The following is a 25,232-nucleotide window of genomic DNA, read 5'->3' on the forward strand; positions in this document are numbered from 1 at the left end:
GCTAGACGCGATTTTGCATCAAACTCAGCCTGAATCAAGGCTATCTGGGAGCCTGGGTAGCTTTTCAGGCAAAACTGCTCCATAGCACAGTCCGGTTTGAGTTTGCCAGCTGAGAATGTATTCGGCAAGTCTTCCCACAATTCTCCAACGAGGGGAGCAACGGAGAAGTGGGATCCGCTTCCTTCAACTGCGGTATAGGTTCCCCCTTCTGGGCCGCTGGGATGGTCGACCTCGCGATCTTGGTTAGGAACGGGAGCGGGGGTACTCTCATCCATTGTAAAAATGGTAAAGGGACTCTTAAATGGTTGTATCTTGGTGTTAGAAACAATCCATGTCCTCTAAACACCTGAGCCATTCTCTCTGAGCTTGGTCTCGTGAGTAGAGGACTGTCTCCTTAGGTACCTTATCGTCCCGCACCATAGCCGACGGCGTAAGCCTTGCGTAGCCTATGAACGGAGGGCTGGAGGGTCTTCCGGGAAGAACTCGAAGTCCTCTATTCTTCGAGTCCCAAATTCCGGTATAGAGATGAGACCGTCCTGGAAGGGGGCGTATGACGCTACTCTCCACGGATTGTTCATAGAGAACTGAGGTAGTGAGTCATACGGAGGAAGTTGGGATCCACTCGTGTTGGACAGTGGAGGAGAGGCTAGAGGAGCTTCTCTTGTCAGCCCGGCTATAATGGAGTCCTGGGAAGTAATCCTGTCGACAGACGAGAGATCATTTGCTCCATGCTACTCTTTAAGGACCCAACCAGGTCCCCCACCTGTTGCAACAGGCCAGCATTGGAGTCCAAAGCCGGAGCTGCTGCGGAGGTGGAGGGGAGGCTCTGAATCGGAACCAAAGGTAGCGGAACTGGTGATTCTGCCGGAGTGCGAGATCTCTCTCTGGAGATTTTACTCCTCGAGGACTTAGAGCCGGAGCTAGAAGCTGGGGTTTTTTAGACCTGGATTGCTCCGGATTCCCAGCCGGAGGGACTTACGGGGGAGGATGAAGCCGAAGTCGTCTTTCTTAGACGACGACGACTTCTTAGTCAAAGTCATCACCTTAGACTTGACCTTAGGTCTAACCGAAGCACCAGGATGGAGAATATATTTCGTCACGCCCGTAAAGCCTTTGGAAGGATGGAGAGGTTGCAGAGTAGAAAGAAACAGTTTACGCCCAAGGGTGACCCTTGGGTGTCCACCGTACCTACCTCGATCCAACAGGTCGTCTATACCTACCATAGGTTCAACATTAATATCTAGGGTCGCGACATCCGTAGAGATATCCTGGTCCTGATCAGTTAATGAGGTGGCCAGCTGTTGTTGGATGAAGGCGATAGTCGGATCCGCTTCTATCGGGTCGACGTATCCTGTCGTCTTGCCTCCGGGGAAGATTAGTAATGCCAACCGCTTCTCTAGGATGTAGGGCTGTCCCTTGGCGGCGTTTTTCCCAAAACCGCCGACCCAGGCCCGCAGGGTAGCCAGTGCGGTATCTCTTACCGCCGGAGCCTGGAAGAGAGGGCGTAGTTTAGATTTAAGAATCACTTAAAACTAAAACTTAAAGTATAACTTAAATTAATTGCCTTAAGTTAATATGATGAAAACTTAAGCGCTAAAAAAGAAGCGGAGCAGCTACTGGAGATGTAAAACTTACCCCTTCCAAAAGCTGGCTCACCAGATCGTAACATATGGTACACGTCTCATGGTACCAGACCTGGATGTCCCCGAGCGGAGTCGCGCATGGAGCATGGGACCGGCAAACTTCGTGTCCACAAGGGTCCTGAAGTGTGGCGGAAACATCCCGGATGCTCACAGTTGGTGGCCTGTAAGTGGGGAGACACATGAGTATCTTAAAAAACATCACTTACAGTCTAAAGAACAGAAGAGCTCCGATGCATGCCGGAGCTCGGAAAAAATTTGTGCATAACCCCTCCCTGCATCGCCCTGAATAGGGCTATAATCCCCCCGGAGAGAATCGCGGTAAGATAGTAAGGGAGGGCGATGGTTTAAGTTCTTAAGAAAACTCTTAAAGATAACTTAAACCTAACACACAAGCAAACCGGACTAAGTCCAGTGCGTAGCGGAGTGTAGTAACTCAGCAAAACGGTAAGGTTAGTAGAGACCCACTGTATGCTCCGGTCCACCCCTACTGGGTGGACTTAACAAACTTTCCGCTGGAATACCAGGACTCCGATCAGGAAGGAGCCCTAGTAAGATGGGAAAGAGCGAGAAGACATACAGGCTCAAGCTAGCCCGAGCGACAAGGTAGCGCGGAGGGTGGGCAAGGCCAGTACCCCCCACTCCGTACCAAACCGCCGGACCGAGAAGCCGGAGAGGTCGAGACCAGTCTGGTCTGTCCCGACTCCCTAGCCCCTCCGCCTGAGGGGAGAGAGGGAGGCAGGCTCGGGTATGAGGAGCGAGCATGGGGCAGACCGACCCGCCCCCGCCCGACTCTATGGAAGAGCGGGAGGGGGGGGAAGAATGACTGGACAGGCGTCTGGCTGGCCCGTGATCACGAAGTGACCACGAGGCGGTAAGACCAAATACGACAACTAAGCCTAGGAACAACCACTGATCAGGGAGGGATGCTATCGGGAAGCATACTGAACTGAAAAGCGGAGGCAAATAAGCCCACTGGGCCGAACCAACTGATCAGGAGAGATGGCTATAGGGAAGCAACCGAACTGATGAGCGGTAGTATAGGCTCAAAGAGCCAGGACCTAGGCTAAGCCAGACGCCTAACTAACCTAACAATAATAAAATATACAGTTATATAAATAAATAAATGAAAGAAAGAAAACAATATAGCAGGAGAAAAAATCCAGGAGTGTACGACTAACCCGAAGGCAAGTCTACCACTCAAAGCTAGTCAGAGGCCGATACTAAGAACCTGGACTAGGGTCTGGATAGAAGAAGCCTACGTAAGGTAAAATACATGCATGCATGACCAACATGAGGAGGACCGTACCCTAAGTAAAGCGGGCGGATAATCATAAAAGAGGCCGAAGATTAAATAATGGGGATGTTTCTAGGTATGGGAGACCAAGAACGAAACCCATCACGAGGCAGAACCATGCTGTCCAATGCTTTCCGACACCCCGAGGTCGTATTTATACCTAAAAAACGGCAAATACTGTCTCAGGGCGGAAAAAAAACCACTAACCGTAAATACTTAGTACTTAACTTAGCTGCTGCGATAGCTGCACGCTCCATAATAGAAAATCCAATGAAAGGGCACAAAAAACACAGAGAGAAAAATATCACAACCGCTCGTGTGCGCTAACTTGAAAGGATGGCCACCAGAGGCGCAGCAGTCGGCAGCATGGGATGGAGTAGTAGTAGTACGAGCTGCTCACTCTGTGGGTCGGCTCCCCTCTTGGAGGGATTTTGTAGTGGGAGATTTCTATTGGCATTTGGCTCGTGGTAGTGGTCTCACTCGCCTAGTGTTCATACCGACACCCTCCTGGAGGGTGAGCGAGTCAGTTATACTGACCTTTTTCTTTATTTTATTTATTCTCTGGTATGTGTTAGTACATTTACCCTAGAAATAATAGATTAAAGGATATTTCGCGCAGCGACACGAGCTGAGCCCAGAAAACACAATATAACACTCTGGCGCAAGAGGGGTTAAAGGGATGAGGGGGATTGGTGCATATAATGAAATAATGAGCGGCTAGCCTAACCTTCGCAAAATCGGAATGATCTGGTCAGGTCGGCCAGGGGGCTCTGAGCAGCTAGCCTAACCCTCCAAACATGTAAATTTTAATTACGATCTGGAGCGGTAGGCCAGGGTGGCTCAAGGATAAAACGCAGGAATAACTAAGCTTAAACCCGCAAATGAGATCCCGGCCTGGTCCCGTACGGAAGGAGGAGTCCTCGTAGGTAACCAAGGGAAGGGAGAATCTACGACCCTCATCCGCCAAATAAGGTCTGATTAGATAGGCTATAACCGCTCTCACGCCAAGAAATGTATAATACATAAAACGTCAGAATCTATAAAAACACGTAAGTTTGGAGTAACTGCAATTATAATATCCACGCTACTACAATTAGTATGGGTGACCAATTGAAAGTCGTCATAAATAAGGTCGCGGGTAGCGATGCAAGAAATGGCTGACTCGGGAACGGTGCATGCAGGTTCCCGACATATAAACAAAGCCAAATATAATTTTATGATCAACATCGCTACTAAAATTATCTTATATAGACTCTTGCAGTACTTAACTTAGATCCAGAAGATTCCTGACGTTCAGACATCTCAAATAATTCCAGAATAAATCCAAAATAGACTTCCAATCGAAACATGTGTGAAACACAGTAGTGCTATAAAAGGAATGACGATCGAGGCGCTAGTTGTAGCAGTAGCGGGTAGTAGATGGCTTTGGTACGGCTCCTCTTTGGAACGGGGGAAATTGACAAAGGAAGATAATAAATGGCAGGAGACCTCTGGTAGTGTTTTACTTGCCCCAGTTTTTATACCGACACCCTATACAGGGGTGAGCGAACCAGATTTATTCTGGTATAATCCAATGTAGCTTTTTCTCTTGTATATTTAGCAATATTTATACCTTAGAAATGAGTGCTATGGGAATATTTCATGGAGCGACACAGGTTAGGCCCAGAAATAAAATGTAAGTCATCAACAAAATTATCCCTCCAAAATAGAATAATATAATATATATAATAAAAAAAATAAAATAGCATCAGAAATATAGAAAAATTAGCTTTGCTTAAATTATTTAAAATAAATTAAGTCACCAAAACCACCCCTCAGATATCTAGAAATTAGACCATATTTTCGCAAATTCCTACAGTGAAAAAACTAGCAGATATGACCGTGCCATCAAAAACTGTAATAGCATTGTAAGCTACACATTCTTCTAATGAAATGACCTTGCAAAAGTATGGAATGAAGGCACAACTTCAGTCAAGACCCACTTGCAGTAAAAAAAACTGTATTTTGTATATATACCGAACAGAACTAAAATACAGTATTATAAGAGAGAACAGGACTGACCATCAAAGAAGCTAAACAAAACCAGACTTTTTCATTGTATGTTTTTTGTATTTCAGGAAGGCCGTTATGAGGAGGCATGTCAGAAATTTGGCAATGCATTGCAAGTAGCAGGACACCAGCCTCATTTATCTTATAATATAGCATTATGTCACTATCGCCTTAAGCAGTATGCACCTGCTCTGAAACACATTGGTAAGATATATGGCATGGAAAATACTTAGTTTATTATACAGCATTTAGAATTAAATCTGGTTATATTTTATTGCTCACTACACTTACAGTGGGTTTTTTGTATTGTTTCTTCTTATGCTGGTGTATTTTGGTTTGCTACTTTTGTTCTCATTTTCTGCAGTGATAGAGAGGAAAATCCAAGACATTGTTTCACAAAAATATTCCTTGTGAATGGTATGTCTGGCCTGACCAAGTTTTGAATTCCAAAATATTTCTTAGTTGCAGCTGAGTGAGGGAGCCTCTAGTGGAAGACACAACATCTTTCAGTCCTAGAAGCTATCTTTTAAGCTTGGAGGCATGCCCATGGTTCTGGGACAAACATTGTTTCTTTACCATTGTATTCATCATTTCATTCAGTTGTCAATCACTGTTGCCTTTAGATTGTCTGTATTTACTTTTATGTCTGCAATGAACATTGGGCATGGGAATTGTATATTTTGTGCGCCTATTATAGGTATAATTTTCCTAGTTTTGTAGCTCCCTATCATTAGCACTTGATAATGCTGTAGTTTTCAGTCAGATATTTGTATCTTAAAATTATTTTCATTGCATATTTAAGTATTCATCTCTTGTGCATAGTCCCTGAAACAGCTTATATTACATTGTACTAGACATCCTCTTCTTGATAAGCATTTGGATTTAGAGATACCATCAAATTACCAAAACCAGAGTCATAAAATTACCATACCTCCAAAAAGGATAGCAGGTCTGTATAAAGGACCTACTAAGATGTTTCAGAGAACAATCTGACTGACTGATTGGCATTTATATAGATGGCCCAGGAACTGTCATCATCAAACTGACGCTCTTTGGTGGAGGGACTGTACCGCAAATATAGTAAAAGAGGAGTCAGTGATTGGTATATATGTGTGTGTGTATATATATTATATATATATATATATATATATATATATATATATATATATATATATACAGTAATACCTTGGGTTACGAATTTAATCCGTTCCAGAACCTGCTTCATAACCTAAAAAATTCGTAACCCAAATGGATTTTCCCATAAGAATGTTATAAAAAGCAAATAATGCGTTCCACCGACCATGAATAACCATTTCAATTCCCATATTTTTCCATTTATTTTTGTTCACTAAGGTTGAAAATTCGTGTAGGAATTACATAAAATTATAAAATTGAAGAATGAAATTAAATATAAACACTAGATTTAATATGCATGCACAGTAAAACCTGAACTTTACCTTTGGCGAGTGTGGCTGCTGGCTTGACGGAGACGGGAGGAGGGGAAGGGTGAGGAGGAGAGGGTTAGGGCTTGGGGGGGAAATCTCCCTCCGTGAACACTTCTGGAAGACTTTCTGGTTCTTTCTCTAGAGAGCACCGTTCACTACGATCACTAATTTTACGCTTACGCAACACTATGTTGTCTTTCACAATTTTGAAAAAATATTTTTCTATGAGCAAATTTTCTACATCGTCGAGAATATAAGGCCGTTGTTTCGTCAATACTGTGACACCTTTTGATGCTTTACTGGCTTTAATTTCTTTCCTTTTTCTTCAAATAGTGCAGATCGTTGATTGCGACCGCTTGAAGAATGCTGCAATGTCTTTCACGCACTCGCCTTTATGCATGCATTTGGATAATTTCCTTCTCCATTTCGACTGTAATCATCTCCTTCTTTCTTATGCTTTCCTTCTTGCTGCTTGCCTTCGTCATCTTGGGAGCCATTGTCTTTAGTATTTGGGTAATAGTAATGTATAAGCACTATTACGGAAACACAACACGTGCGCAAATCACTAAGCAAATTTGAGAGCGTATCACGGACAGATGCGTTCAATCTTACCGCCAGCGAGATATTGAAAGAGTTATGGTTTAAAAAGGGTCAAGGGATGCGTAGGAGGAAGTCACGTGACCCTCGTTAAGTTTTGGCCGAAAAAATGCGTTCGCAGATCCCACGCTCATCCGATGTAAACAAAGCAGGCGTTAAGTTTTGGCCGAAAAAAATGCGTTCGCAGATCCCACGCTCATCCGATGTAAACAAATCAGGCGGCCTCCCCATGATGGAAATTCGCGCATTCGTATTCCAAGCGAAATTCGTATTCCAGAATGAGGTCGTCACTTCGTAAGTTAAAAAATTCGTATACTAATCGGTTCGTAACCCAAAGTATTACTGTATATATATATATATATATAAAGGATTTTGACGTAGGAAAAATCTATTTCTGGGTGATTGGCTCGTGTCGCCCTATGAAAGGATCCTTAATATCATTCTTTCTAGGCAAAATTAATCTAAAATTACCAGAGAAAAACAAAATTAAGAAAATGTCAGTAAAACTGACTCGCTCACTCTATAAAAGAAGTGTCGGTATGAGAATAGGGGCGAGTGGGATCACTACCACGAGACATTCACCATTTAGACCTTCCAATCAAAATCCCCACTAGAGAGAGCTGATACTAACGGGTGATGCGGCTGCTACTACTACTACTAGGGACGCCACGGACAGCAGCGCCCCTAGCGGTCATCCTTAATCTATGAACATCTTGTCCTGCAGGGAGGGCAAACAAATACAGGGTGGGTTTCATAGGGCGACACGAGCCAATCACCCAGAAATAGATTTTTCCTACGTCAAAATCCTTTTTCTGGGCTCAGCTCGTGTCGGCCTATGAAAGAGTACCAGAGAAACAGACAAGATGGGAAAAAGGACAAATGAAAATCAGTTGTAAAAAAGAGAGATATAATATAAGTGAATCAGATATATTACAGAATACAAACTAAGTACTTAAAGCTAACTTATTCTAAACAATGACATAAAAAGAAAGCCAATAATATAAAGTACTTACAATTATCTTATATTAAATATAGTAATATACAATAATGCAATGCAATTAAACAAAATAGATTCACTTAAATAAGGTATTTACATAATATACAAACACATTGTGTCCTACCCTAGCATAAAAATAAGGGTAGGTACACTGAAGTACATTATAAGTACATAGTGTGGATGTCCCTAGCAAAAAAATAAGGGACAATCCACCAATATGATCTCAGCGGCTAAGGCTAGAGTATCCGAGTAGCATGGCGATAGGGTGAGGCATGTTGGACGAGGTAGGTAGAAAGGAGACCTGGATCTATACTATGACTACTATGCAGTATCAGGAGAAACAATGTTTCCCGCTGCTACTGCAGAAAATTTTAAAGATTCCAAGGACTTTAGGTAGTGACGTTTAAAAGACTTGTCGAGATTTCCATCCAGTATACTTTTTTTAAGATCCTCGAAGTTCATATGTTGAAAGTAGTTAATTGAGGTGGCTACTCCCCTGATGTCATGTGCTTTTGGAAATGAATCAGGGTTGGCTTGTTTAATGAAGTAAAGGATCTGTTGTCTAATTCCTTTTACTGATAAAGTACCACCTTTTTCTCTCATGAAGAGAGAACCTGAGGATCTTGAGGATGTGCGAGATAGAAAGGCTCTTAAAGTTGATACTGGGCAGAGAGAAGGATCTTGTGGAAGTGGGATGACTTTCCAAGGAGCCCACCTTGCAAGAGGATCCTCATTTTTAGCCAAAAAGCTACGATCCGGAGCAAGCAGAACTTCTCCTGAGGGGAGGAATTCCACATGACCCGCATCTCTGGATAGAGCCGACAGTTCTGAAATTCTGGCTCCTGAAGCTAGGCTTAATAAGAATAACGTCTTCCTAAGAAGCATTATGAATGTACAAGACGAGTTGTCAGTATCTGATGCTAGTTGAGGACATCATTTAAGAACCATGAGACTGCAGTAGGCCTTTGAGAAGGTCGTAAGTCTAGCACAGGCTTTAGGGATAGACGTAAAGTAAGATTCAGTTAGGTCTATCTGGGAAACCCAACTGGAAGATCTTCTTCAAAGCCGATGTTTATGAGTAGTAATAGTGCTAGCTGCTAAACCTTTTTCAAACAAGGATCTGAAAAAGGATATAGCTAAGTTAACTGTCATGGTTGTAGTGTTTGATTCTTTCAGGAAGGATGCTAATTTTTTTTTAACAGCTGAGTCATATTGTCTAATAGTTGACTCTCTCTTATCTGATTCTAGGAAGAGGATGTTTTGTGGATCAATGTTAGCATCTTTGTTAGCCGCAAACTTCATGAAGTCCATAAAGTTAGGGTCTGAAGAATTCCTGAGGAAGCAACACAGTCCTCATTTGTACTGATTGTGACAGCTTGGGTTAATTGGAATCCGTTGAGGTCGAGACCCAATTCCGAAGCAGAGGATACCAGTTGCTCTTGGGCCAGTCTGGAGCAATGAGGGCTACTAGTCCCTTGAAAGTCCTCAGCTTGCTCAAGACTTTCAAGAGAAGATTCACGGAGGAAAGACATAAATTTTTCTCCACTGATTCCAATCTAACGACAGGGCGTCCGTGGCATAAGCAGAGGGTCCAGGTTGGGGGCCACATAGCAAGGGAGCTTGTGGTTTGCTTGTGAAGCGAGAGATCTACTTGGAGATCTGGGACTCTCCGGCATATCCACTGGAATGACCTGTCGTCCAGGGACCATTCTGATTCCAGAGGGACCGACCGGGACAAAGCGTCTGCTATCACATTTCTTACCCCGCCAGGTGAGTGGCGGACAGATGCCATTTGTGTTTGTCTGCTAGTGCAAAGATGGCTATCATGACATGGTTCACATGTTTGGATTTGGACCCTCCTCTGTTGATGCAATGAACTACCACTGCACTGTCCAAAACTAGTCTTAGATGAGACTTTTTTGGGGGAATGAAGAATCTCTTTCAGGGTAAGAAATACTGCCATTGCCTCCAAGACGTTTATGTGGAGCTGGCGGAACTGAACTGACCAAGTCCCCTGAACTTGTTTGAATTGAGAATATCCCCCCCACCCAGAGCACGGGCAGGCATCCGTGTGAATGGTTACACCTGGAAGGGGGGATATTGAAGGGGTACTAGTTTGGCCAGGTTCTTCACTTTTGTCCATGGACGGAGCTGATTGCGAAGGATCTGTGGAATTACTGACAACTTGTCTCGAGATTTGGCGTTTGCTCTCGACCGCCAAACTCGGTTTATATCTTTCAGCCTTGCTTTCAGGAGGATGTCTGTCATCGAGGCAAACTGAAGAGAACCTAGGATTCTTTCCTGGCTTCTCCTTGATGTTTGTTTGCATTTGAGAATTGTTTCACAGACTTGGCTATTTCTTCCGTTTGACCACTGGAATTGACAGATTGTGGGAAGACAAATCCCATTGGATTCCTAGCCACTGAAAACGAGACTCTGGAGTAAGTCTGGATTTCGTCTTGTTTATCTGGAACCCCAGATGTTCCAGAAATTGAACTACCTTTTTCGTGGCTTTGAGACTTCCTCGACTGTTGGTGCCCAGATCAACCAATCGTCGAGGTATGCTGCTACCATTATCCCCTGAGTTCTCAATTGTTGAACCACCACTTCTGCTATTTTCGTGAATACCCTGGGGGCTACATTCAGACCGAAGGGCATCACTTTGAATGAGAACGTCTGATTTCCTAGTTTGAAGCCTAGGAATGGGCGGAAGTGCCTGGCTATAGGGATATGATAGTATGCGTCTGTAAGATCGATGGAGCATGTGACGGCTCCACGAGGAAGTAAGGTCCTTACCTGCGAGATGGTAAGCATTTTGAACTTGTCGCAACGAATGAAAGAGTTTAGCTTTGACAAGTCTAAGATTACCCTTCTTTTTGTTGAGCCTTTCTTTGGCACGCTGAATAAGCGACCTTGAAATTTTAGATGCTTGACTCTCGCAATAGCTCCTTTCTGAAGGAGTTCGCTCGCATAATCTGTCAATTCCTTTGAAGGTTCCTGATAAAAGGATTTGATTGGAGGGGGATCTTTGATCCAACTCCAACCCAATCCCTTGGACACTATGCTCTGTGCCCAATTGCTGAACCCCCACCTGTGACGGAAGAGGAAACAGCCATCCCCATCCTACCCCCCTGGGGAGCCTCAACTGTTGTTGGGCGGGGTTGACCCCACGCCCTCCTCTGAACTGCCTACCCCTTGTCGCTCTTCCTGTGCCACGCTGGCGAAAAAGTGCCTCTCGCTCTGCTACCTCTCGACTGCCTATTAAAGGGAGGGAGGGTAAGCCTGACCTTCATACATAGGGTTGAAGGCCGGCGAGAGTGCGTAGGAGGTCGAGGGTTGCGACTGGGGAGACAACAGGAGGATGGGTTGGGTCTGTTTTGAGGTTGAAGGTTGTCCCTGTTGGGTAACTGGGACGGCCTGAACGAACTGCTGTTGCTGCTGATGTTTTTGGTAAGGCTGGAACCTTTTACCAGACTTCTTTAGTTTCTTACCAGCAGCGGGGGAGGGATTTCTTGTTTCCGCTTAGAGGAGATACCCCACCTAGCTCTAAGGCTCTGGTTGAGCCTAGCAGCCTCATGGTGCACCTCATTCACAGCGGACTCTGGGAAGAGGTCCGCCCCCCACATGCTGGAAGCCAGGAGTCTATTAGGTTCGTGCTTAATAGTGCATTCCTGCAGAACGTGCTTTCGGCAGTTCCTCCTAGCTTGGAAGAAGTCGAAAGCATCCGTCTGAACTGTTTGAAGCTGAGACTTGGCCAGAATCTTAAATAGAGGTTCTGTGCCATACGATAGAGCAGCCATCTCAGTGATAATTAGAGAGTTGAGGGATCTTCCAAACCTAGTTCGGGTGTCGAACTCTGCCTGGATCAATGTATCAGGTAGCCTTGGAAGCTTTTCGCCAAACTGGTCCATTGCACAGTCCGGTTTGAGCTTACCAAGCGTGAATGTGGCAGGCAAGTTCTCCCACAATTCTTCCGAAGGCTGGAAGAGCGGAGAAGTAGAATCCGCTTCCCTCTGCTGTGGCATGGGCTCATCCTTGAGGACTGCCTGAAGAGTCGCTTCCACTATTTTGGTAGCGAACGGAAGAGAAGCCTCCTCCTCCGTCGCAAAAATAGTGAAAGGACTCTTGAAAGCCTGGAGCTTAGTGTTGGTACACTCCCAGTCCTCAAGGCAGTGAACCCATTCCCGCTGAGCGTGCTCTCTACTATAAAGCACGTTCTCTCTGGAGATCTTATCCTCCCTAGTGAGGGCCGCCACGGTCAGCCTAGCATATCCAATGAAAGGCTGAGTCAATCCCGGAGGATAAAACTCGAAGTCCTCAATCCTTCGAGTTCCACACTCCGGGACAGAGATCATACCGTCCTTGGGTTATCCATGGAGAAGGCTGGTAGCGACTCATAAGGAGGTAGCTGGAGAATGCCAGCACCTGCTACTGGGGAGACTGGATGAGGAGCCTGAGCAAGCCCAGCTACTCGGTCCTCATTCTCTCTAACTCTGTTAGAGAGATCTTGGATGGACTGGCCTGACTGACTAAGGGTGCTCGACAGCTGTGCAAACATCTGTTCGAACTTGGTTTCCGAGGGCGAGACCTGCGAGCCTACCCTCCTCTCCTACCTGTTGCATCACCACTGCTGAGAAGGCAGTGGGATCAAAGGTGCTCGGTCCACGCTACTCCAACCGGCGTTGCCGGAGTGGATGCGGTGGAGGCCGGAGAAGGCATTGGCTCAGCAGGAGCGCGAGCCTTCTCCTTAGAAGCCTTGCTTCTAGAGCTCTTGGAGTATGAAGAGCTCGGCTTAGCCTTCACCGCGTCAGCATAGGAAGTCGAAGACTTCTTAACTGAAGAAGACGACGACGACTTTTTAGAAGTCGTCTTATGGAGGGTCTTCTGTTCTCTTTGTCCCTTCACCTTTGGGGGTACAGAGAGAGCGGGAGAGCGGGCAGGGATCTCAGATCCCGTAAAGCCTTGGATTGGAAAGAAGCAGTAGAAGGGACAGGAGAAGATCCAGGAGCGCCCAGGAAAGACCTTGGGCGCCCAACACACCTACCTCAACCAACAAATCCTCCGCACCTACCGCCATAGGCTCAATATTTAGGTCCAAGGTTGCGACGTCTGGGACCGGCTCTTGCGTGGCCACGGCCCCGAACGACTGCTGCACCTCTTGCTGGATGGGAGGCGATGAGAGGGGCTGCAGAGATAGGGTCAACGTATCCTGTTGATGCCGCCGCCGGGGAAGATCTGGACGGCCAGCTTCTTATCCAGATGTATGGCTGGCCCTTGGCGGCGTTCTTCCGAGCCGCCCACCCAAGCCTTCAGGGTTGCTAGGGCGACTTCCCTCACGCCGGCAGCCTGAAAGAGAAGGCGAAATGAAGCTTCTAGTGGCGGGGACGTGGTTTAACAAGCTTATGACTAAGTGTTGTTAGTAATACGATAAAGAAGTCTAAAATCGACTTACCCCCTCCCCCCCAGCTGACTGACAAGGTCATAACAGATGGCGCAGGCTTCCGGGTGCCAGACGATCATGGCGTTGTGGGTCGTAGCACACGCGGCGTGAGTCCTGCACTCATCGTGGGCGCAGGGGTCGTACAGAGTCGCATTGCACCCTAGGACCTGACAGTTGGTAGCCTGTAAGTGGAAAGATACATAAGCATCAGGAGAACACTTACAGCCTAACAATTGCTCCGCTGCATGCCGGAGCGAGAAAGTTAGATTAAACCAGAGCCCCGACATAATACGTGTGGTAACAAGATGGTTGGAGTTTGTCCAAGGCTACGCCGGAGACAAGAGAAAGAATCCAACCAGGTGTGTTGGTGAGAGATGAAACCACGACGGAAAACGACGGAGATGGTATGCACACAGTTATATAATAATAAAATTCACCGTAAAATTAGGGTATATCCTTATATATAACGAAATAAATATAAATCTTTTCCCCGTCTACTAGAAGAGTGCCCGGGTAAGAAGCAAGCTCTCCTCCGGTAGCGGGGGAAAAAAAAAAAAAAAAAAAAAAACAAAAAAAAAAAAAAAAAAAAAAAAAGGTAAGGATATAGTAGGCAGGCAATAGACCACTAGTAGTGACCACCCCGCCCGCTGGCGGAGCCAGACGAACTATAACCAAAGGCTCCGTTCGTTATAGTAGGGGAAAGGTGGGACTGAGCAATGGGGGGGGGGGTTCCCGGCGTAACGCGGCGGGAGAGAGAGAGGGGGGGGTGGCCTACTCCTCCCCGTCCCAACAACTACCCGCTCGGTGACCCGGTACCCGAAACAAGTGGTCGCCCTATACCCCAGCTGGGAAGAACCCCTGCCTCCTCAGAGAAGGAGGGAGAAGGCTACTGAGGTTGTCATGGCAAACCAAGGGTCCCCAGACCCCTCCCTATACCTGGTAGGGAGGGAAGGGGAAGGGTAAGGTGCGATGGAACACGTGACCGCAAGTGGCCTAAGCCGCGATAGCAACACAACCGTGGGAGGGCCACGTGAACCAGGCTGTACCAATACATGGGACATGCACCTAGGCTAGCCTAACACCCTAAATAGAACTAAAATTACATCGTAAAAGGTGGAAAAGACACTTTTAGTAAAAGAAAAAGAAGCCCAGGAGGAGGCAAACTGTTCCGAGGAACAGTAGACTACTCGGAGCCAGCGATAGCCGATGAAGAGCAAGAGCCGGGATGCTGGGCCGAAACACAGAATAGCCCTAAATACCAAACTAAGAGAAATGGTAAACGGGCTAACCTAGCTAAAAGGCGATGTAAAAACGATGAACGTGATATAGTAAGCCCATAAGTACAAGAGTCCCAGTATGAAGACCGGGAATTTCTAACATGAGGCCAGGTATGGCGCCGCACGAGTCGACCGGGAAACCGTATATGACCTATTAGAAGGAAAATACTGGTCCCTGGAAGACTAAAATACGGTAAAATAATACTTATGAGGCACTTAACTTAGCCGATGCTATGGCAGCACGTTCCATGATAGATAAGGAGGTAAATCCAAAGATAAACAGCACAAGTGAAAAAATGCGTACAACGCGTACTGCTAATAATTAAGGATGACCGCTAGGGGCGCTGCTGTCCGTGGCGTCCCTAGTAGTAGTAGTAGCGGCCGCATCACCCGTTAGTATCAGCTCTCTCTAGTGGGGATTTTGATTGGAAGGTCTAAATGGTGAATGTCTCGTGGTAGTGATCCCACTCGCCCCTATTCTCATACCGACACTTCTTTTATAGAGTGAGCGAGTCAGTTTTACTGACATTTTCTTATTTTGTTTTTCTCTGGTAATTTTAGATTAATTTTGCCTAGAAAGAATGATGTTAAGGATCCTTTCATAGGCCGACACGAGCTGAGCCCAGAAAAATAAATATATATATATATATATACATACAGCGGAACCTCGACATATGAAAGTCCAACTTTTGAAAAATTCAAGTTATGAAAGCAAATACAAAGATTTTTTTGCCTCTGCATATGAAAATGATTCAGGTTACGAAAGGTTATTGCTGTAAAGTCCCGAGATTCACCCAGACCACCAAGAACAATTTACACACACACACATATATATATATAGTATATATATATAGATATATATATATATACATATATATATATATATATATATATATATATATAATATATATATATATATATATATATTTCTGGGCTCAGCTCGTGTCGCTGCGCGAAATATCCTTTAATCTATTATTTCTAGGGTAAATGTACTAACACATACCAGAGAATAAATAAATAAAGAAAAAGGTCAGATAACTGATTCGCTCACTCTCCCAGAGAGTGTCGGTATGAACACTATGGCGAGTGAGACCACTACCACGAGCCAAATGCCAATAGAATTCTCCCACTACAAAATCCCCCAAGAGGAGAGCCGACCCACAGAGTGGGCAGCACCTACTACTACTACTCCATCCCATGCTGCCGACCGCTGCGCCTCTGGTGGCCATCCTTTTCAGTTAGCGCACACGAGACACACGTGCCATTTTCTTCTCTGTGTTTTTGTGCCCTTTCCTTTGGATTTTATTACCATGGAGCGTGCATATAATATATATATATATATATATATATATATATATATATATATATAGGATACAGGCAGCCCTCGGTTAGCGGCAGGGGTTCCGTTCCTGGTCGCCGACGCTAAGCGATTTTAAAGCCTACGGCTGCTGCACACCTTCTTTCGAAACTCTAAACCAGTCAAAGGCGCCGTAATCCCACAATGGCGCAATAGTAAAATTATATTTATGCAGTATAGTACTATAGAATTTACTGATCAGTACATTATTGACATTATAATACTGGTAAAGTGAAAAAAGCCTAGCTTTAATCATTGGGTGTCAGAGTATGTAAAGATATAATAAGGTTTATACAGTGTACAGGTAGCTGTAGTGTTTAAGTTACGATAATTCGTCTTATGATAGTCTGATTTTATGACACCAAATTACAATAGCCTAACTTTATCCCATCTTTTATTTACATAAGTTCAATAACAGCAAAAGAGATTGATGAAAGTATGGTTTTAACGTTATACTCGTTGGTGAACGTGTGACAGCCATGAACAACCGAACGAGAAACATACTTTTTTTTTTTTTTCTAAGTACAACCGAATTGGATAACATCCGTTTGGCTTGTATTTCAATCATCGTACTACAGTATACTATTGCCGTAGTTGTTATAAATGTAGAATAGAACTGAGATAACTTAATGTAATAACTTTATTTCCTATAGATCAAAGATCAATATAGATCAAAGATCAATATAGATTAAAGATGAATCGGGAAATATACTGTTAAATTTAAACCTAGTTATAACTGACGCTGAGAAAACTGTTCAAGGTGCTAATGACTATTATCGTACATCAGCAACAAGGATAAAACTCCAGTAACGTATGCCATCAAACACAACCGTAGATAAAATGGAGATAAAATCATTTTAATCAAAACTACTGTGCTTGAAAGAACACATTTTACTGTTGGTTTCACGCCGATATAAGATAAATAAAGTAAAGTTCGTATTACGATTATATAGAGGAGAATTGTGAACGGAATCACGCAATTATTTTACACAATAAACATGCCGCCAACGTAATCTTTTAATAAAAAAAATAGTTGTTCACATTCACAACGAGACATATTCAATTCATATTTCCACCTAAAAACATGTTGTATAAGGAAAAATAACCTGGTCTCATATAAGTCAAGTGTCTTGGTATTTGTTTATGCTAACTAGAAGGAAGAGAATCCGCTCAGAATTGCGTTAAATATGGCGAAACAAACTTGTATTCGCCATAAGCTGATTTCAAATCACAACATTGGCCGCTCCGTGGAATACTGGCTTAGATTTGCTGTAGTATTTTATAATACAGTAATATGAGAATACATACAATATTATTGGATACAGTGAAGTAATGTATGACTTTTCAAATGATTTATGGAAAAGATGCATAATTAATAAAATAACACCATGCATTTTTCGGAACAGTGGCGGACAAGGACGAACATGAAAAAAACATCCCTGACAACGTGGAGCGTAGTTACAAAGGCTGCCTTAATTTGTATCATATTTATGTACAAAAATAAAAATACCCTATATGTAATATATTTTCATACACATTTTAAACATAAAAGGGATTTTGACGAAGGAAAAATCTATTTCTGGGTGATTGGCTCGTGTCGCCCTATGAAAGGATCCTTAATATCATTCTTTCTAGGTAAAATTAACCTAAAATTACCAGAGAAAAACAAAATTAAGAAAATGTCAGTAAAACTGACTCGCTCACTCTTAAAAAGAAGTGTCGGTATGATAATAGGGGCGAGTGTGGAACACTACCACGAGACAAACACCAATTAGAACTTCCTATCAGAATTCCCCCAAGAGAGAGCTGATACCAACGGGCGATGCAGCCTCTACTACTACTACTAGAGGACGCCACGGACAGCAGCGCCCCTAGCGGACATCCTTAATCTAAAAACAACTAAAATACATCTTGTCCTGCAAGGGGGGGAAATAAACCATAAAGGGGGGGTTTCATAGGGCGACACGAGCCAATCACCCAGAAATAGATTTTTCCTTCGTCAAAATCCCTTTTCTGGGCTCAGCTCGTGTCGGCCTATGAAAGAGTACCAGAGAAACAGACAAGATGGGAAAAAAAGGGACAATGAAAAACAGTGTAAAATGATGGATATAATATAAGTAAATCAATTACAGCATACAAATTAAGCACTTTAAACTAACTTATACTAAACAGTAATAAAAATAATAGAACGTTAGTAATCTTAAAGTACTTAAATGGTAATTACAGAAAATTATAGTGATGCATGTAATACAAAGAAAAAGGGATTTACTTAACAAATTTACAAAATATACAAACTCATTGTGTCCTACCCTAGCATAAAAATAAGGGTAGGTACACTGAAGTCCATCATTAATACAAGTATTGCAAAATATATACAAACACATTGTGTCCTACCCTAGCATAAAAATAAGGGTAGGTACACTGAAGTTCATCATAATACAAAAATGGTGAATATAAACAAACACATTGTGTCCTACCCTAGCATAAAAATAAGGGTAGATACACTGAAGTACATTATCAGTACAAGTGTGGATGTCCCTAGCAAAAAAAATAAGGGACAATCCACTATATGATTCAACGGCTAAGGCTATGATATTCGAGTAGCCTGGCGATAGGGTGAGGCATGTTGGCTGATGTAGGTAGAAAGGAGACCTGGATCTATGCTACAACTACTATACAGTATCAGGGGAAACAATGTTTCCCGCTGCTACTGCTGAAAACTTTAAAGATTCCAAGGACTTTAAATAATGCCGTTTAAAGACTGTCGGGGATTTCCATCCAGTATACTTTTTAAGATCCTCAAAATTCATATGTTTGAAAATAATTATTGAGGTGGCTACTCCCCTGATATCATGTGCTTTTGGGAATGACTCAGGGTTGGCCTGTTTAATGAAGTAAAGGATTTTGTTGTCTAATACCTTTTACTGACAAAGTACCACCTTTTTCTCGTCATGAAGAGAGCACCTGAGGATCTTGAAGAAGTACGAGATAGAAAGGCTCTAAGAGTTGATACTGGGCAGAGAGAAGGATCCTGTGGAAGTGGGATAACCTTCCAAGGAGCCCACCTTGCAAGAGGATCCTCATTTTTGGCTAAAAAGCTACGATCCGGAGCAAGTAGAACTTCTCCTGATGGGAGGAATTCCACATGCCCCGCATCCCTGGATAGAGCCGACAGTTCTGAAATTCTGGCTCCTGAGGCTAGGCTTAATAAGAATAATGTCTTCCTCAGGAGCATTATGAATGTACAGGATGAGTTGTCAGTATCTGAAGCTAGTTTGAGGACATCATTCAAGAACCATGAAACTGTATTAGGCCTCTGAGAAGGTCCCTAAGTCTAGCACAGGCTTTAGAGATAGATGTGAAATAAGATTCAGTCAGGTCTATCTGAAAACCTACTTGAAAGATTTTCTTCAAAGCCGAATTATGAGTGGTAATCGTGCTAGCTGCTAACCTTTTTCAAACAAGGACCTGAAAAAGGATATAGCCAATTAACTGTCATGGTTGTAGTGTTCGATTCTCTCAAGAAAGATGCTAATTTTTTAACAGCTGAGTCATATTGTCTAATGGTTGACTCTCTCTTATCTGATTCTAGGAAGAGAATATTCTGTGGGTCAATATCAGCATCTTTATTAGCCGCAAACTTCATGAAGTCCATAAAGTTAGGGTCTGGAGAATTCCTGAGGAAGCGAACACAGTCCTCATTTGTACTGATTGTGATAGCTTGGGATTGGGGATCCGTTGAGGTCGGAGACCCAATTCCAGAAGAAGAGGATACCAGTTGCTCTTGGGCCAGTCCGGAGCAATCAGAGTTACTATCCCTTTGAAAGACCTTAGTTTGCTTAGGACTTTCAAGAGAAGATTCACTGGAGGAAAAATATAAATTCTCCTCCACTGATTCCAATCCAACGACAGGGCGTCCGTGGCATAAGCCAGAGGGTCCAGGTTGGGGGCCACATAGCAAGGGAGCTTGTGGTTCGCTTGTGAGGCGAAGAGATCCACTTGGAGACCTGGGACTCTCCGGCTTACCCACTGGAATGACCCGCCGTCCAGAGACCACTCTGATTCCAGAGGAACTGACCGGGACAGGCGTCTGCTATCACATTCCTTACTCCTGCCAGGTGAGTGGCAGACAGATGCCATTTGTGTTTGTTTGCTAATGCAAAGATGGCTATCATGACATGATTCACATGCTTGGATTGGACCCTCCTCTGTTGATGCAATGAACTACCACTGCACTGTTCAAAACTAGCCTTAGATGAGACTTCTTCGGGGGAAGCAGTCTCTTCAGAGTGAGAAATACTGCCATTGCTTCCAACACGTTTATGTGGAGCTGGCGAAATTGAACTGACCAAGTCCCCTGAACCTGTTTGAACTGAGAGTATCCCCCCCACCCGGACAGGGATGCATCCGTGTGAATGGTTAACACTGGGAGGGGATATTGAAGGGGTACTCTCTTGGCTAAGTTCTTTACTTTTGACCAAGGCCGTAGTTGTTGCGGAGGATCTGTGGGATTACTGACAACTTGTCTCGATATTTGGAGTTTGCTCTTGACCGCCAAATTCGATTTATATCTTTCAGCCTTGCTTTCAGAAGGATATCTGTTACCGAAGCAAACTGAAGAGACCCTAGGATTCTCTCCTGGTTTCTTCTTGACGTTTGCTTGCATTTGAGAAATTGTCTGACAGATTTTGCTATTTCCTTCCGTTTGGCCACTGGAATTGACAGATTGTGGGAAGACAAATCCCATTGGATTCCTAGCCACTGAAAAAACGAGATTCCGGAGTAAGTCTGGATTTCGTTTTGTTTATCTGGAACCCAGATGTTCCAGAAAGTGAACTACCTTTTTGGTGGCTTTGAGACATTCCTCGACTGTTGGTGCCCAGATCAACCAATCGTCGAGGTATGCTGCTACCATGATTCCCTGAGCTCTCAATTGTTGAACAACCACTTCTGCTATTTTTGTGAATACCCTGGGGGCTACATTCAGACCGAAGGGCATCACTTTGAATGAGAATGTTTGATTTCCTAGCCTGAATCCTAGGAATGGGCGGAAGTGCCTGGCTATAGGGATATGATAGTATGCGTCTGTAAGATCGATGGAGCATGTGACGGCTCCACGCGGAAGTAAGGTCCTTACTTGCGAAAGGGTAAGCATCTTGAACTTGTCGCAACGAATGAAAGAGTTTAGCTTTGACAAGTCTAAGATTACCCTTCTTTTTGTTGAGCCTTTCTTTGGCACGCTGAATAAGCGACCTTGAAATTTTAGATGCTTGACTCTCGCAATAGCTCCTTTCTGAAGGAGTTCTTCCGCGTAATCTGTCAATTCCTTTGACGGTATCTGGTGGAATGATTTGATTGGAGGAGGATCTTTGATCCAACTCCAGCCCAATCCTTTGGACACTATGCTCTGTGCCCAATTGCTGAATCCCCACCTGTGGCGGAAGAGGAACAGCCTCCCTCCTACCTGGGGAGCCTCATTGTTGATGGGCGGGTTGGCCACCACGCCCTCCTCTGAACTGTCTGCTCCTCGTACCCCTTCCTGCGCCACGCTGACGAAAGTAACCTCTCGCCCTACCTCTCGGCTGATTGTAGCCTTGAGCCTCATATGCAGGGTTGAAGCCCGGGCGAGATTAGCGTAGGAAGTGGATGGCTGAGATTGAGGGGGCAACAGGAGGATAGGCTGATTCTGCTTTGAACTGGCAGGTTGTCCTTGTTGGGTAACCGGGACCGCCTGCACAAATTGCTGCTGTTGCTGGAGTTTTTTATATGGCTGGAATCTCTTACCAGCCTTCTTCGGTTTCTTACCAGCAGTGGGAACGGACTCCTGTTTCCTCTTCGAGGAAATACCCCACCTAGCTCTAAGGCTCTGGTTGAGCCTAGCGGCTTCGTGGTGTACCTCGTTAACCGCGGACTCTGGGAAGAGATCCGCTCCCCACATGCTAGAGGCCAAAAGTCTATTCGGCTCATGCCTAATGGTACATTCTTGTAGGACATGCTTTCGGCAGTTCCTCCTAGCCTGGAAGAAGTCAAAAGCGTCCGTTAGAACCGTCTGGAACTGAGATTTCGCCAGAATCTTGAACAGCGGTTCCGTAGCATAAGAGAGGGCAGCCATTTCCGTAATTATAAGGGAATTGAGGGACCTGCCAAACCTGGTTCGCGCATCAAACTCTGCCTGGATTAGGGAATCGGCAGCCTTGGTAGTTTCTCGCCGAACTGGTCCATGGCGCAGTCCGGTTTGAGCTTACCAAGCGTGAACGTAGCTGGCAAGTTCTCCCACAATTCTCCGAAGGCCGGGAAGAGCGGAGAAGTAGACTCCGCCTCCCTCAACTGTGGGATGGGCTCATCCTTGAGGACTGCCTGAAGGGACTTCTCCACTAATTTCGTGGCGAACGGAAGAGAAACCTCCTCTTCCGTCGCGAAAATAGTGAAGGGACTCTTGTAGGCCTGGAGTTTGGTGTTCGTACACTCCCAGTCCTCAAGGCAGTGAACCCATTCCCGCTGAGCATGATCTCTACTATATAGGACCGACTCCTTAGAGATCTTGTCTTCCCTCGTCAGAGCCGTTGGCGTCAGCCTAGCATAACCGATGAAAGGCTGCGTCAGACCCGGAGGGTAAAACTCGAAGTCCTCAATCCTTCGAGTTCCACACTCCGAGATAGAGATCATTCCATCCTTGAACGGAGCGTAGGCAGCTACTCTCCATGGGTTTTCTCCATAGAGAAAGCTGGCAAAGAGTCATATGGCGGGAGTTGAAGAATCCCAGTGCTTGACGCTGGGGAGACTGGAGGAGGAACCTGAGATAGCCCAGCTACTCGGTCCTCATTTTCTCTCATCCTGTTAGAGAGATCTTGAATTGATTGGCTAGACTGAGACAGAGTGTTTGACAACTGTGCAAACATCTGCTCGAAGCGTGACCCCAGGGCGGAGATTTGCGAGCCCATCATCTCGCCCACCTGTTGCATCACCCCTGCTGAGAAAGTAGAGGGATCAAAGGTGCTAGGACCTGCTACCCCTACCAGCGTAGCCGGAGTGGAAGCGGTGGAGGCGGGAGAAGGCACTGGCTCGGCGGGAGCGCGAGCCTTCTCCTTCGAAGCCTTGCTTCTGGAGCTCTTTGGGTGAGAAGAGCTCGGCTTTGCTTTCACCGCATCGGCATAGGAAGTCGACGACTTCCTAGCCGAAGAAGACGAAGACGACTTCCTAGAAGTTGTCTTGGCCAGAGTCTTCGGTTCTCTCTGTCCCTTCACCTTTGGGGGTACAGAGAGGGCGGGAGAGCGGGTAGGGATCTCAGATCCCACAAAGCCTTGGAATGAAGCACTAGAAGAGGGGACAGGAGAAGATCCAGAAGCACCCAAGGAAAGACCTTGGGCGCCCGACACACCTACCTCAACCAACAAATCCTCCCCCCCTACCGCCATAGGTTCGATCGATTAAGGTCCAGGGCAGCGACGTCCGGGACCGACTCCTGGGAGGCTACGACCTCAAAGGATTGCTGGAGGTCTTGCTGGATGGAGGCTATCAGCGGGGCAGCGGACAAGGGGTCAACGTAACCAGTTGACTTGCCCGCGGGGAAGATCTGGACGGCCAGCTTCTTATCCAGAATGTAGGGCTGGCCTTTGGCGGCGTTCTTCCCGAAGCCGCCCACCCACGCTTTCAGGGTGGCGAGGGCGACTTCCCTCACACCGGTAGCCTGAAAGAAAGGCAAGATTAGTTTCCAATGGTGGAACTGGGTTAACAAACTTACGACTAAAAGTTGTTAGTAAAATGATAAGTAAGCCTATAACGGACTTACCCCATCTCCCAGCTGACCGACCAGGTCGTAGCAGATGGCGCAGGCTTCAGGGTGCCAGACGATCATCTCGTTGTAAGACGTGGCACAGGGGGCGTGAGACCTACACTCATCATGTCCACAGGGGTCGAACAGCGTCGCGTTACACGCTGGGACCTGGCAGTTGGTAGCCTGTAAGTGGAAAGATACATGAGTACCAGGTAAACACTTACAGTCTAACAGATGCTCCGATTGTGCCGGAGCGATAAAGTTAGATTAAACCAGAGCCCCGCCAAAATACGTGTGGTAACCAGGTTGGTTGTGATCTCTAGGCTATAGCTCCGCTGATGGCGGAGACACAAAAGAGAAACCAACCAGGAGTGGTGGTAAAAGGAAACCACGACGGAAAATGGCGGGGATGGAAATAAATTCAATCATATAATACAATTCATTGTAAAATTAGGGTATATCCTTAAAATAGTGATGATAAAATAACCTCCCTCCGCCCGTCTACTAGAAGAGTGCGCGGGTAAGAGACAAGCTCTCTTCCGGTAGCGGGGGAGGGATGAAAGGATATAGTAGGCAAGCAACCGACCACTAGAGGGGCCCACCCCGCCCGCTAGCGGAGCCAGCAACCCATAACCAAAGGTGCCCCGGCTGCGACGGAAGGCTCCTTTCGTATAGCGAGGCAGGTGGCTGAGCAACTGGGGAGGGGGGGGAGGTCTCGGAGAAACACGGCGGGAGCGAGAGAGAGGGGGGAGGGATGGCCTACTCCTCCCCGCCTCACCAACTACCGCATGGAGACTCGGTACCTCATGAGTGGTCGCCCTATACCCCCCGCTGGGAGGAACCCCTCCCCGGCCGCCTCAGAGAAGTGGTGAGAAGGCAACTGAGGTTGTCATGACAACCAAGGGGTCCCCCAGCTCCTCCCTATACCATAAGGGGAGGGCGGGGATAGGGTAAGGTGCGATGGGACACGTGACCGCTAGTGGCCTAGGCCGCGAGCAACACAACCGTGAGATGGCCACGTGAACCAGTCTGTACCAAGACAAGGAACAAGCACCTAGGCTAGCCTAACACCCTAAATGTAATAAATAATACATCGAAAAGATGGAAAAGACACTTTTAGTAAAAGAGAAAGAAGCCCAGGAGGAGGCAGACTGTTCCAAGAAACAGAGGCCTACTCGGAGCCAGCGATAGCCGATGAAGAGCAAGAGCCGGGATGCTGGGCCGGAATAACAAAATAACCCTAAATACCAAACTAAGAGAAATGGTAGGAGGGCTGAACTAGCTAAAACTCGATGTAAAAACAATGAACGTAATAAAGTAAGCCCATAAGTATAAGAAGTCCCAGTATGGAGGACCGGG

At 45.4% G+C, this 25,232-nt stretch overlaps 1 protein-coding gene across 5 annotated transcripts in view; it reads left to right on the forward strand.

The window, feature by feature from the left end:
* LOC135216729 (intraflagellar transport protein 70A-like) overlaps nucleotides 1-25,232 on the forward strand; it is a 351,887-nt gene that overhangs the window by 219,340 nt on the left and 107,315 nt on the right. For all 5 annotated transcript variants that reach the window (XM_064252195.1, XM_064252192.1, XM_064252191.1 and 2 more), the window contains one exon: nucleotides 5,055-5,190. In XM_064252195.1, coding sequence (XP_064108265.1) covers nucleotides 5,055-5,190 — 136 coding nt within the window. The remainder of the gene's footprint in view (nucleotides 1-5,054; nucleotides 5,191-25,232) is intronic.

This window comes from Macrobrachium nipponense, chromosome 6, assembly GCF_015104395.2.
Source record: "Macrobrachium nipponense isolate FS-2020 chromosome 6, ASM1510439v2, whole genome shotgun sequence".
NCBI classification, from domain to species: Eukaryota; Metazoa; Arthropoda; class Malacostraca; order Decapoda; family Palaemonidae; genus Macrobrachium; species Macrobrachium nipponense.